This window comes from Etheostoma spectabile, chromosome 11, assembly GCF_008692095.1.
Source record: "Etheostoma spectabile isolate EspeVRDwgs_2016 chromosome 11, UIUC_Espe_1.0, whole genome shotgun sequence".
NCBI classification, from domain to species: Eukaryota; Metazoa; Chordata; class Actinopteri; order Perciformes; family Percidae; genus Etheostoma; species Etheostoma spectabile.
This window is the reverse complement of record NC_045743.1, coordinates 11,167,740-11,182,407: the sequence shown is the minus strand read 5'-3', so window position 1 is coordinate 11,182,407 and position 14,668 is coordinate 11,167,740. Positions and strand designations below refer to the sequence as shown.

The 14,668-nt window shown below is 41.1% G+C and overlaps 1 protein-coding gene across 4 annotated transcripts; it reads right to left on the bottom strand.

Moving 5' to 3' along the window:
* Positions 1–675: 675 nt before the first annotated feature.
* Positions 676–14,192, bottom strand: sona (SON DNA and RNA binding protein a). 4 transcript variants are annotated; one of them, XM_032529035.1, is made up of 10 exons: positions 14,026–14,192; positions 12,232–12,325; positions 10,208–10,415; positions 9,528–9,604; positions 7,655–9,433; positions 5,994–6,327; positions 5,235–5,746; positions 3,285–3,772; positions 2,994–3,086; positions 676–2,773 (listed from the first exon to the last, which is right to left on the bottom strand). In XM_032529035.1, exons 2-9 carry the CDS (start codon positions 12,257–12,259, stop codon positions 3,012–3,014), a joined length of 3,501 nt encoding a protein of 1,166 aa, XP_032384926.1. In that variant the 5' UTR covers positions 12,260–12,325; positions 14,026–14,192; the 3' UTR covers positions 676–2,773; positions 2,994–3,011. The 4 variants fall into 4 exon arrangements, with proteins under 4 accessions (XP_032384926.1, XP_032384927.1, XP_032384928.1 ...); XM_032529036.1 differs by having other exon boundaries at positions 676–2,770; XM_032529037.1 differs by having other exon boundaries at positions 676–2,718.
* Positions 14,193–14,668: the final 476 nt, after the last annotated feature.

The window sequence follows — 14,668 nt, the reverse complement described above, 5'->3', positions numbered from 1 at the left end:
TTATGTATGACTTATTTTTAAATCTTTATACCCCCCTGCAGTCCAAAGTACCAAAGTAGGGAACCAGAGGACCCAGAGCCTTCAGCTATCAGGCTCTTCTCCTGTGGAACCAGCTTCCAGTCTGGCTTTGGAGGGCAGACACCATCACCACATTTAAGAGTAAACTTAAAACTCTCCTTTTTAATGAAGCTTATAGTTAAGGAGTGAGGAGTTGCAGCGTTCGCCTAGACTGGCGGGGGAGGGTGTATGGCTGCAGAAACAGCCCCCCATAGTTGTAAGATTCATCTACCCAACCTTTACAGAGCTGGCTCAGGTTTGCCTTGGACCAGCTTTCAATCATGCTGTTACAGAAGGAGTTTTTCCTCATCACTGTCGCACTAAACGCTTGCTCTTGGGAGAATTACTGGAATTGTTGTGCCTTTGTAAATTACAGTGTGGCCTAGACCTCTTTACAAGACTTACTATCTGAAAAGTGTCTGGAGATAACTTGTTTGGTTTGATACTATAAATAAAATTGAATGTAGTTTGGTTAACGATTTCTGATTTAAAGCAATGCACCAACTCATCAGCCATTAACTTATTATAAAATTGACGGTTTTAAATTAGTTTATCTGGCTCCAATGGCATGTTTGTCAGAAATGAGCTTGACTAAAATGAACACAGCACACAAATATATACAGATCATTGAGGTTTTTAATAATCAACACATTTATGTACAAAGCAGGCAATGTCATATTCAATTAGCCCAACAACAACAAAAAAGATTCCTAAAATGCATTTTCATCTTTTATCTGTCATTAAAATAGCTAAAGAGTAACTCAAGGGATCAATTCAACAATTCTTTTGGTACAGACAGTATAGTTGGAAACCATAACAGATCATCTTCCAGTTAAACAGCCCTGGGTGTGGGAGGTTGACAAAATGAATAAATGAGTTAAGAGCGCAAGATTCCTCAAAAACCTCAACACTGCCAAATTTACCAAAAGCACCAAGTTTGTCTTGTTCATCAGTTATCCAAGGGTACAAAAGCATTCAGTAAAACATGTACGTGTTTATCCAGACGCAGCTAACACAGAAGACCAATTAGGGGCAAGGGCAACATTTACAACAAATATTAAGTCAGTGGATTAAATGAAAAGGGCTTGTTGGGTTTTTCCATTGTTTGCACTGATCCATGACAATTGTCTCATATTTGCAATGCTGCAAGATGTATAAATTGTGGTTATAGTTCTTTCTTCAAAAAAACAAAAAAAGCCTCAAGACAAAGAACCTTGATTGTCTATGCAAAAAACTTGGATTAACAATCGCACAGTTCAGGACATACTCAACGTTCTGCATTCAACTCTATAACCACTGTAAGTAATTTGTCAGCCCCAGCAAAATAACATTAATTGTTCTTCATATGTGCCTCAATAAAAGCTACTCATAATTGTTTTAATAATGTAAACAGCAACAGAAAGGCAAAAGAATATCTAAAGCATATTTATATATAAAAAAAAAACTTGTTTATCATGTATTCAGCAACACAGTGAATTAGAAATTTTATTCTAAGGTAATAACTACCGCCATTTACATTGTTAAGTTTATTGGAAGTTACATTATCCCTCATCTGTTTTTTGTTTTTTACATTGCTATAGCTAAAGCTTGGTGGCTCAAGGTCCCGTCAATTGGAGCTCAGTTGTGATATGAATCTGGGATTTTGGGTATTATGGTAGGTTATGTTCTGATGGCAAGGTCCAGACATGAGGGTTCTCCAAGACAGCCATCAACCTGCATTGCTTTTAAAATCAAACCTGGATAACAAATAATAGAAACATAGGCCTTTCATGTTTACACTCAATCAAATGTCTTTTTTTAAAACCCTATCATGGCAATCCCCAGGGAATACAAATTGTATGCTTTTTGTGGATCTTAAATTATATCTGCAAAACACTGCATGTTAGGATATTGGTGTTAAAAGTGTGGCAGATAAAATGCCATTAAATATACAGCAAACATGTTTCCAAAGAAAATCCCCCAACATAGTCCAATATGAAAAACCAGGGTAGAGTCAAAGATTAGGTTGGTGCAGTTTAGAAGGAGGAAAAATCACACCCAGGGCAGTGCTAAAAGTAATGTTTTGTGAATGAATGTGCGTCATAGCCAAAAAGCAAACCTTCTTGCATCCAATATATTCAGTTATTCCATTCCTTCAAAAAAATCAGGTCTGGCACCATGTTCCAGGATTCACGTGGTCACTCATTTGCCCTGAAAACCTGGGCTTGTGAAAACAAATCACGTGTAAGAATCTACCAAAACGTTGTCTGCATTATTTGTTTATAAAACTAGGAATTGGCGCTAACTAAGGGGAATACAGCAGAACAAGGAAGCAGTCTCCACTTAACACAATTCTTTAAAGCATAAAAGTAAAAGCAATTTAGAGAAACTAATCTTTTACAAAACACTTGCGACACTAGTTAGTTTGGTTTCCTCTTCAGTCAGTGACTGCCTAAATGAGCAGAAACACTGAGGTGGTGAAATTAACTATATACACAGTACACACACCGACCCACCAACCAACAATTCACACACAGACCCACACTCACTATACAGTCATACAACATGTCAATGTGTCTAGTTCACTCTGGTCGACAACTTGGGTGCTCTTCTTCTCGGTGGTTTATGAGGCTCAGTCAGGTCATCTGGCTGCCAAAGGGAACTGTGGGAAGGTAGGTCCTCCTGTAAAACATTTTTTTTTTTTTTTTTACTTTCATTAGTCTTTGAGGAGTCGTGTCTGTGTGCAGACAAAAGAGAGAGAGCGAGAGAGAGAGAGAGAGAGAGGAGAGAGAGAGAGAGAGAGAGAGAGAGAGAGAGAGAGAGAGAGAGAGAGAGAGAGAGAGAGAGAGAGAGAGAGAGAGAGCGGAGAGCGAGAAGGAAAGGAAAACTTTGTTCAGCATTTGATGTCTACAGAGAACATAAGGTTTTCATTAAAATCAAAAGATTAAAAATTGTACCGTGAGGGCTTGGCGGTTTTAGCTTTCATCGTCTGAGACATGGGGTTTAGCAATAGCCATCTCCTCCTTGCTATTTGCAATCATCTTACACTTCTGTAAAAACACAGAGAAAAATAAATCCGTAACTGAGTTGGCACAGTTGTGCTCATAAACACACTGAAAAACACATCCACATTACACACTCTTTAACATTCTTTGATTCAACTTTGGTTCTCTCAAATGTGCACATTACATTATTACAGCATAATTACTCTCCAACAAAAACAGGCATTAACACAGTCACCCCTTTACCTCAGTAAGCTCCTTGATGGTGTGAATGTTAGCTTGCTGTGTGACCTTCCTCTTTGCTTCCTCGATGTGGTCCAGGTTAAGGGTTGGCGTTGGGGGGACGAGACATGGGGGAGGTTTGTTAGTGATTGTAGGAAGTGGGGCCAGGGGAGGCATGGCTGCCAGGGCACCCATGTTGGTCAGGGCAGCTGTCATTGTAGCTGCTGTCATACTTGCCATAGCGGCACTCATGGTGATGTTTGACATGCTGGGCATTCCTGGAATATTGGGCATCCCCATTTGACCCATGTTGGGCATATTCGGCATGTTGGGCATCCCCATGCCCATTGGGAGAGGTAAAGGTAGAGGTAAGGAGAGGGGGGTAGGAGATGGAGTGGGTAGAGGGAGCTGGAGAATGGCTTTCGGCCGAAGACTCTCAGGAATGGGAACCCCTGCCTTAGCGCACATAGCAGCAGCATTAGCTTTGGCTATCTCCAGCAACTGGTCCTTATCTGAAGAAAGAGAGGGAGGGGTAATGGTAACAGACCATTGAGGGGGAAAAAGGCAAGAATAAGCATACAAGCAGTGTATAACAAATGTATAAACTTAGAAAAATTTGATAAACAATTAATACAAAAAAATAAAAAAATTATCATAAATATCAGTTCAGTCATGCAAACTCATCAGGGGTGAAAAGGGTGATAAAGATGCGTGGGCATTGCTAGTAAAAATTAATGTGGTATTTGCTCTTTGCAGCTACAACTAAAAGAAAACTGCAGCAAGGTGATGTTAATTCAGCTGGTTATCTATGAGGTTGGATTTTGCCTCCTTGTCACGCAAAATAATTGGGCTAGTAACAAGTGTTTCGTTGAACTGCATCACAAGTAGGGGTGGGAATCCCCAGATGCCTCCCGATACGATATCATCACAATACTTATGTCACGTTACAATATTATTGAAAAATTAAACCTATTGCAATATGCTGCGATATATTACAATTTATAATCTTTTATCCAACTTCTAATTTTTCCCAATTTCTAATGATGTCCCCAAAAGAAAACTTTGTCCACATCTGTTTTATCTAAAAAGATACATTTCTCTGTTTGTTCATCTCACTTCCATTTTATTGCTGCAAAATGAGATTGACAGGCCGGCGAACTGACCAACGCATATATAATAAATAAGCCATACTTGGCCTATGTATCAATCCAGTATTGCCAGCGGAAATATACTATGATACTATGCTGTATCGATTTTTTCCTCCACCCCTAAAGTAATGCAGGTACATTTTAACTAAATGTCTACACCGTTGTCTCATGAATTAGTCTCACGTTCAAAAACAAATCCAAAAGCAAATTGTGTAATTTGCCACACGTGACAAATGTTTGTGACTCCAGATGAAAATAAGCGTACTGTTAAGGTGTGTGCATCTTCCCTGTCAAGTAAACAAATATATTTAAATAATTACGTCTTGGTTATGACAGTATTAACCTTGCTAATATTATTTTAGCATAAAAAAATGGAACCATCAGGGGCTGACCTTAACATTAAGTAAGTTAGCACTTTGGCTGAGGAGCTCAATGTTGTAATTGTCATAAAAATGGTTAACTGAGCAGTCCCAGAGGGCCGTCAGTTATGTTAAACTGAAGATGGTCTAGTACCAAAAAGTTGCCTAATTTTTAAGTTAACGTTGCCTGCTATTAAAGTTAAAATATTTTTGTAAGTTAGACAGTGTCCGAGATCTTCGAAACAAGTGGAATTTGGAATGACAAGTACACTAGCAAATTACATTAACACCTTAAATCCAATCCAACAACTCAACCATATGAAGGCTAATTAAAACTTAAACCAATTAAGGTTATCATAACGTTTGTGTAAGCGATTCTCACATGTGGGCATTAAAAAAATTCATTATTCATTCCCTCTTAAGGCGACAAGTTTGCATGCCTGTAAGTTACTATCAAAATGTTTTACCCAGGTCAGTGAGGCGTGGAGGAGTCTTGCTGGTGCTGCGTCGTGTTCGGGACCCTGAGCGTCGCTGTTTGCGAAGAATGAGAACTGGAGAGTGACTGGGTTCCCTTTTCCACCTGTCCCGCCTATCAAACGAACGACTGCGAAACACCGGGCGCCTCCCTCGGCCCCTTGACCTAGACCTGCGTCTGCGATCAGAAGAACGAGACCTTGATCGCCTACTTCTGTCTCCTGACCTTTTCCTCCGGCCTGTGGAGCGGCTCTTTGATCGCTTGCTTCTGTCTGTGGATTTGGACCTCCTCTTCCCACGGGCATTGGGTGAGCGAGATCGTCTTTTTCGGGCAGGAGAGCGGGACTTGGATCGCCGGATTCTGGTTCGTGACTTGGAGTGTGAACGTTTACGACGTGCGGCAGAGCGCGACCTCCTTCGCCAGGCAGGACTCCGAGACTTGGACCGCCGTTTCTTCCTTTCTGATGGAGAGACAGATTCTCTTTTTCTCACAGGAGACTTGGACCTAAGAAAAGGTGAATAATATAGACTGATGAATTATTGTACATGCACAATGACGACTTTTTAATTACACCTTCTAGAGTGACATCATTTTAGCATTGGGTCTGGGGATTAGATGCAGTGTGTAAAAGTCCCCATTTGACAAAGTCTTTACCATTTAATACCTTTTAAGAACTTACTCACATTACATTTTAATCTGTTTTTAGACCTACAGAACCCTGATTTGTGATGTGGGACAGGCACATACAAACCTTGACTGCTTCCTTCTAGATGTAGACTTGGACGTTGATCGTCGAGGTGAAGAAGTTGAGCTTTTCTGGTGTTTAGATACCATTTTAACTGGGGAGGAAGAAACCTCTTCTTCATCTGATGCTGCTGAACAATCTGACCCATCTGGGCCAGTGCTGGGCTCTCTAGAACCAGACCTGGACCTGGAAACATTTCGTTCATTGGATGAGCTGGCACGCGGCCTCTGCTCCTTGTCATGGTTGGGAGAAAGCGCCTGAGGCTGCTCCTGCAACGTATCTGAGGAACTCCTCGCTTGGGGGCTGGAGGCATCTGATGAGGGCATGGGTTTCCAGGCACCTGCATGGTACATGTTAGGACATGTTAGGCCATTTCAAGGCAACAGTAAAACACAAAGCCAATTTTTCACCTTGCGTTACTCGCCAGAAAGGAGTGTTTTTGGAGTATTTTGCAAGTTGGGAATATTCCCCCTTAAGTTAATTACGTTAAAAGATTTTGTGCTAACTTGGTTCAAAAGTACCCCAAGTAGCTGGAATCCAGTAACAAATATTATATTTTCAGAACAAACCATGTACTCCTATTGCTTCGCTCACTCTTCTCCAAGCCCTCCCTTTTTTGTTCTGTCTCTGTACAGTACTGACTGCGGATTTGACATCCTACTTTGGAGTCTATACTTTGAAAAGTGCTGCAGAAAACCCTGCAAAGTTCAGTTATGGCGGCCACCTTAGAAAGACATGCCTGCTGTCTTAACTACATGTTAAAAAAAAATTAAAAACCAGCAATTTCATTGAATTTCAATTTCAATGTTACTCTGCGTCCTGTTTTCTCCCTTTCATTCCAAACCACACAGTTGACAACCTGCAGGTGGAGACGGGATCGAACATGCACGCCGCTTTGGACTTGTGTCAGTCTCACAAGCGGTTTCGGGAAAGTGGCTTTATGTCCGACAACACGCAGATTAACGTTAACCAGTACAGTGTGGGGAAAGTGTGTCAAAGCCTCCCGGACGGTGAAGCGAGTCTCCGTTTCCTGCTTGTCGGTCAACGGTTAATGATCGGTTTGGTGGGCTGCCAAAAATCACCACTTTATAGCTAATAAATGCCATTGTTTATGCGTGTTGGCCCACCCCACGCAAACAATTTTGGAAAAAACGTTTCCTCGTCATGTGAAAGATAGCCACAAAGATATAAACTATTAATTATATATTATTTAAATTTAATATTTAGTGTTTAATAAATAATTGTTAAAGGTTACAGAGTCTGTAGTCTCCACCTACCACCTTAACTAACACATTTTCTGCAGGAAACTCTGCTCTGTATTCACCACAAATGTTCAATAATAAATATTTGCTGCTGGTTAAAAAGAGCAAATAAGAAGAAAGATGATATCCCGCATTTCTGATTGTCTTGGAGGCCTGAGGGGCGGAAGGTAAAGCGACACTAGAATTTGTTGATGATTTGAGGAAATATATTAGTTCACATCAAATTGATAATACAATTACAATTAACATTTGCTAGTTTGCGGTGAATAGAAAGATGAGTTTCACTTATGTTAGTTGACACTCTTGGTATCTGATCAGATACAGCAATTTTAGACACAAATTAAGGAACAAAATCAATTTATGTTTTTGTAGATTTCTTAAAAACCACAATGAAGAAAGCCTAACCTGCTGTAGCTGTAAATCCTCCACTTTCTCCAGTTGTCTGCTTTGCTTCAGGAGAGGAAGCCTTTATCTGTTTAACAGGAGAAGATGATGTGGATCTGGCAGGGGAGGAGTTGTCTGAACGCCCATCACTTGACTCAGACCTGGACTTGGATCTGTTCAAGCCTACAGAGACAGATTTAGACTTTGACCTTCTTCCACTCTTCCTAGGAGATTTGGACTTCCTCTTGACAGGTAGTGGCGAGTGTGACTTTGACCGATGCCTTTGAGACAACGAGCGAGATTTGGACCGTTTGCCAGACCTCGGTGGAGAACGATTTCTCCTGGCGGGGGAACGGGAGCGCCGTCGACAGGGAGGGGTTCTGGAACGGGTACGTTTTCGGGGACTTTTAGATCTGGAGCGCCGGTTGCGCTTGAGGACTACAACGGATCGTGACCGAGTTCGCCTGCTTCTGCGGGTTGACCGGGAGCGTGAGCGGCGGGATCTGGGGGGTGGTGACCGCCTACGTTTAGACAAAGATCGACTCCTGGAGCGCCTACCTCCTGCACGTCTTGCCAGTGATCGCGACCGAGAGCGGCGTATAGGGCGTCTTGATTTAGAGCTGGAGCGGCGGTTTCTAGTGATTGAACGTGACCTTGAATGCCTGCCAACTGCACCACCTCTTCTAGGTGAGCGGGCCCTGGAGTGAGTTGTGCCTCCACGGGGTCGTGACTCTGACCTTCGACTTCTCCTTGGAGACCGAGATAGGGAGGGGGACCTGCGCCCCCCACGTTTAGGGGATCGTGACACCTTTCTTTTAGGAGAGCGGGAACTTCTGCGTCGCTTTGGAGAAACAGACAATGAACTCCTCCGACGTTTAGGAGACTTTGACTTCCTTGGAGACTTTGATATCTTCTTTGGTGTGAGGGAGCGAGAGGTCGACCGGGACTGACAGATAGCTCTCTTGGGAGACGGGGTGAGAGACTTCTTCCTAGATTTAGGGGACTGAGAGCGTGACTGAGAGCGGGAAAGCTGCCGACACTTTATAGGGGTGGTAGACCGTTTTCCCTTAGAGGTTGACCTGGAATGGGTCCTTGATCGTTCTTTCTTTGCTGATGCTGTTTGCCCGTCAGAGTGCTGCCTGCTAGGACTAGATGTTGGGGAACGACTATGACTTGACCCAGACCTTTTAATGTCTATGCTCCTGGGAGGGGAAGGAGACCTGGACCTGGATGAATCACGCTCCCTGACCTTTGCCTTCTGAGTTGAATTTGCCTGATCTTTCAGGACGGGGTCATCTCTTGCAGTACCAGCTTCCTGTTTAGGGATAATGTCAGGGAGTTCCTGGGCATGGCTGAATGTACCATCAGCATGACTACCTTCTGTCTTAACCATTACTGTCTGTGTTATCTCATCCTGGCCTGCGGAGGGGGACCTGATATCTTTTTCAGATCGATTGGTATTACTGCCCTTCCCTCCAGATGGGGACACATCCATATCTGATAGCTCCTCTTTCTTCACTCCAAGCACTTCAGGTTTCTCCCCTCGTTTGCTTTTTGAAACCAGTTTGGATGCAGGGTCTTGCAGTTCAGATGCTGCAGCAGGAGAGTATTTGCCATCACCAGCCCCTTTCCCTCCTTCACCTTCAGACTCAGAGCCTGAAGCTGAGCTGCTTTCAGATGGAGAGCGAGATGGGGATTTCTTTTCCTGCTTTTCTTCTTTCTTCTTCTTCTTTTTCTTCTTCTTGGCAGCGTGTCTTTTGTGTTTTTTGGATTTTGCATCTCCCTCTGTGTCTGCACGATCTGAGAGAAGAAGTGATGGATTTTTTTAACCAAATAGGGAAAATCCATTACTTTCAAAGAAAATATGAATTGCATTTGTGTGAGGGTCTCCTACCTGTAATTACATCCCTTCTGCACTCCTCCTTTAGCCCAGCTGGGTCTCCAGCTCCTGTAGCTGCTGCCAGTCTGGCACTAGAAATACAAAAGGAAAAGAAAAATTGCAGCTTATCCTTGTTAATGTGAAAAATGTAAGTTCCTTTATACAAACAAAACCAAGTAGACCTCCTTTTCCTTTTTTCCTATTCGGCATACAAAAAAAATCCATTCAGTAATGTTGGTAAAAACAATTCCCTAGATAATACGGAAACATAATGGATTTAAAACATATTATAGGCATGTGTCGAAATGTGGCTTGGTGCCTAGTCCTTATTACACCTTGGATTCCATACAACATTTTTGTTTGTACATTTATCACAATAAAACCCACCAAGATTCCATTGCGGTGTATTAACAATACTTCTTTTAGATAGAATGCAGAAATGCATATTGTAATGGTAATTCATGTTAAAAACATGTGGCCTATGCTTAATAATATGAAAACGGAACAGCAAAAGATTTAGAATATTGACAAAAAAAATACTCACTATTACATACCTTTTGTAAGCTAAGTTGAATTTTATAGTAAAAAAATAAGCAGAATACTACTACTACTACTACTACATCTACCAAGTCTCACAAGGCAGTACATTTACTTTACACAATGTGTGTTTTAAATAAAATTGTAGTTCTTCGGACCTGGCTCTGGTGGTCCTGACAGCCCTCGGCGGCGGCGGAGGCTCTGCATCCGACTCAGCACCAGATTCTGAACTGCTCTCCTTTTCCCCCTTCTTCTTCCTCTTCTTCTTCTTGCTCTTGTGTTTTCTGTGCTTCTTGTTTTTCTTGTGGGGTGGCTCAATCCCTTCCTTGGCATTCATTTCATCTTTCTCAGGTGCCTCTTCATCACCTGCACAGGGAAGACCGTATTTAACATTACAAGTATTTGTCAAATCCATGACATGTACAAAACCTAAAGCAAGTAATGTAATTAGCAGGGCTTGACATTGGACCGCTAACATTAGACCCAGCAGCAGTGGGGCAGCAGAACACTAATGTTAGACCCAGCAGAAATTGTAGAAGGAAAAAAAGTTAACATTTAGAAAAATCCATTGTTACTGCTACAATTACTTTTTAAATATATTATAAGTTCAAGTTACCACTACGTGCAAAGTATTGCTTTGTATTATGTTGTCTGGATATCCTTTTTTCTTGTTGGAAGGGAAATCTATTTTTGCGACACATTTTTTCCCCCTACTGATTCAACTGAAGTGTACTAACGTTGATAGTGTTTGGATGCTTTCAACGGTTTGTTAGAATTCTGCATTAGCAAAACAGCAAAAAAATGAGAAAACCTGGACAAGTGACTTTTGTGCATGGACAAGAGAAACCTTAATGTACTTGTCCAAAGGACAAAGCCTCAAAAAGTTATTGTCAAGTCCTGTTGTTTAATGTTGATCTGAAGGCCTGTGTTGGTTATCATTTTGCTATGTAAAAGGTCTTATGGCTAAGGGGCATTTGGCAGTTATTGGTTAGTCTTTCAATTAGACAATGCAGCATTAGGTATGATATTATATCCAATACAGATGAATACACATAACCAGCCATGGTATGATGAACAGTACACATTTGTCTGACTAATAGGTCATTTTGGACGTCAGGATTTGTTCAACAAATTGAGTACTCACTTTTATTTTTTTTTTTTAACTATCAATATCTTACTATGATGTCTTACTATGAAAAGTGGCTCATATCAGCCACCAAGCTAATCCTACTAGGTTTTCCGCAGTACACAGTCATACATCAATTACATTACCAGCCGGCAGCATGAAAGATATGTGAACTGGGCTTGGGTCCTGTAGAATTTATTCACTTATAAACTTCACAGATAAACTTTACAAAGACTGAACTGCTACGTTTGCAGCTATAACTTTACTGCTAACTTCAGACTCAATGACAATCACACTGTTTGTGCCACTGTGTAGAGGAAAATGAGCGGATGCCCATCCCGGACATCGGCTTGTCGTCCAGATGCACTCCACATTGTTTTTACGTTTATACACTTAGGCAGTTGTTACGTGTGTGTTTTTCTCTGCTCTCGTGTCCTGAGCCAGGTACCGCCCTCTCCATCTAACTGGTCACGCACACCTGCAGCACCTCCAATTCAGGTGAATTGACATAAAGCTGCATTGATGAAAGCGGGGAGGAGCCAGATAGCCGAGCAGAGTCGTGTTGCTGTGGGTCGTGAATTTGAGCTGGGTGGTGCTCTTTGTCGCATCCGTGGAGAGATGGTGTTACTGGTTGTACCAGTGTTGTTTTTTTCAGTTTCTTTAGTTTAACCGGTTTTACTTAATTTCTTTTAGGGAAGTCGTTTTGTGTTGGACCCCTTTATGTTTAAATAAATAGTTTAATAGTACAAGTCTCTGTTTCCTTTCTTTAAACTCCTGGCTTATTAGTAATTGTTGCTCCCTTACTCCTCTGGACAACACAACTGGGGACGTAAGAGAGGAGCACAAAAACTGTATAATGGCAGGAAAAACCCTGTGGTTGTTTAACAATGAAGACAACTCTAATTTTGGACACAATTCTTATGTTGGATTTTTTGCAAGTATGCAAGGACTTCATAAAAATTTAATGAGAGTACTTAAATATGAAGTTATTTGAAACACCCATCTGTAGTGAAACTTAAATGAGACATGAGTATGTGTGTCTTATCTAGTACTCACCTGACGGTATGCCCAATGCACATTCCATTGTGCTGTCCCCAATTTTGTAAAATGCCCTCTTAATGACACTGGCGTGCTGCACCGTCACTCAACACTGGAAAGGGAAGCAAAAGGTATTGAAACTTAAGCAACAAAGAATGCAGCATTAACACAACAGGACGTAGATTTCATAGCTATGCTACAGTAAAATGTAACACCATCTTGATAATCTAAACTACTAATTGGGGTTTCATCAGCCCGCTTTAGCTAAGCCAAACAAAAACCGCCTCCAAAATGTAGGTGTATAAATACCTCATTAAAACAGTTTGGACAAAAACTTAACGTACATGAAGGTAAGATTTACAACACATCTGTTGTATCAGACTACTGTTGTATATGACCCATTTGTGACATAAACCAAATGTAGAATGAGACAGGAGAATCTTGAGAAAAAATCTTGAGGGCTCATTCCCTCTCCTTCCTAAACAAGTAGTGTGATGAACATTGATATCAGAAGAACACCTTCTGACCATTTTGATACTTTGTTTCAACCGCATAGTGCTGACCAACAAGAACTTGATTATTCTTGACAATAACTGGACGGTTTGGTTGGCAAACTAAAGACAGCTCATCTCTGAACCCACAACCCCAATGCTTAGTTAATTAGCGCAAATATCGAGAGATTACAAGATCACTGAAATGATATTAAAATACACACGTATATAATCAATTTCACTTCAAAGTGACAGCAGACCGACTCTGAGTGTCACTCGGACAATCAGGGCATTCTGATGTGGAAATTAAAGGGCATATTCCTTCTTTGGGTAGCTAGCTTGGTATTCAGTAAAGAAAAGAAAAAATAAAGAAAAAAAATAGGACTATTCTTTGCTTGACTTAAGCACAATTAAAAAGTCGTCCTACAAAGTAGTCGTAAAGCTTGCCAACATTAGCCCGGCTAACGTTACCACACAAACGTAACATGTGAGTAGCACCGCTAACATTAACGTTACTCAGACATTTGCAATGATCCGGAATCTCATACAGTTTACTCAAAACACATAAAAGACACATTTGTGGAAACAATTAACTTGCACAAAGCAATGGATAACGTCACTCATCCGAAAACAACCATTGTAATACAACAGCATTTGAGATGATAGCCAAAACATAGTGAACATTACCGCTAATGCTTAAGCTATTGTTAGCTTCAAAGATATGGTTGCCGACATGTTATTTTATAGTTCAAGTAGCGTTAGCTGACAATAAGTTAGCCCATCTGTTTTAGATACATCATGTTACAGTATTAAGTCACACAAAAAAATGAAGCATAAATACGTATTGTTAGCTAGATCAAAGCTGCGCGGACAATAGAATCAAAAACGAGAAAAAAAGTTTTCATGCAGAATCACTTTATCACTATAACAGACAACGCTGATTACCGTCAAGGCCTGCAATGCCGTAACATGAATTCACAGATTACTACAGCTAGCTAGCTACCTAACAAAAGCTTAATTTAATAAAACAATGGCTGAGTTTAAAAAAAATAATAATAATTTGTATTCCCTGAAACATTAATTGTTTTGCACGCTTAGCTACCAGTTGGACAATGTTTAGGCCGAAGAGCTAAACATGATGCCTGCACGCCGCGGCCCTTAGCGGCGATCCAATGCCAACTCATTCACCACCATTACCGCTAGCTAGCTAATTTAGCATGCTCGTGGCTATTCAACAAGCTAGCTCAACAATTAGCTGATACTCGTTTCAAAGAAAGTTCCTTCGCTCATCACAGCTGTTCATTCTGTAGCATGGCATTACCCAGTTTAGGTTCGGTGGATGCAGTCCCTGTGTGGAAAATGCCAGATAGCTGCACCCCTTCAATGTGTGAAACCAAACAATCGCTGAATATGCTAACCGTTAACGTTAGCCGACTACCTAATCCGCCATGATGGAGAAAGGTATCCCAAAATGCAATGTTGCGCGGTTTCAAGGGCGGCGTCACTGTCTCCTAGGCAACTGCATGATTCCATAATCGCAATTTTTAGCAAATGGGGTCAATAATTTCCATAATGCATAATCTCTATTACGTGTTTTGTCTTGTAAAAAACACTATCAGCATTGTTTGCAGTTGTGCAGACATTTGTTTGGAGTGGAAAGGGACAATGAAAATGTCCCTCCGCCCCGCAGCTTGTGGATGGTCTGGCAAAGCGGACTAGCTACGCCTACTCAGAGCCTGAATAGAATCTGTTTTTTTCTTTTCTTAAATATAAGTATTTAACAGCATTATAAGAATAAAGTAAACATCAGAATAATATATAAAAGTTTTCTTGTCAGTAATATGTCTTTATAGTCTATGCTTAATATTTGTGGAGATTTAAGGTCAGAAATAAAACAGCAGACCTAACTAGCTAGTTGGCCTAGCAGTTCTTTAACGGTCTATGGATTGGAGTTGGTGACTTTA

Excerpts from the sequence above, each read along its gene's own strand:
- sona (XM_032529035.1), bottom strand. The coding sequence starts at position 12,259 with ATGGAATGTGCATTGGGCATACCGTCAG. Across the intron at positions 9,434-9,527 it reads CAGAAGGGATGTAATTACAG|ATCGTGCAGACACAGAGGGA; the intron begins GTAGGAGACCCT and ends TTCTTCTCTCAG. Across the intron at positions 3,087-3,284 it reads CCATCAAGGAGCTTACTGAG|AAGTGTAAGATGATTGCAAA; the intron begins GTAAAGGGGTGA and ends GTGTTTTTACAG.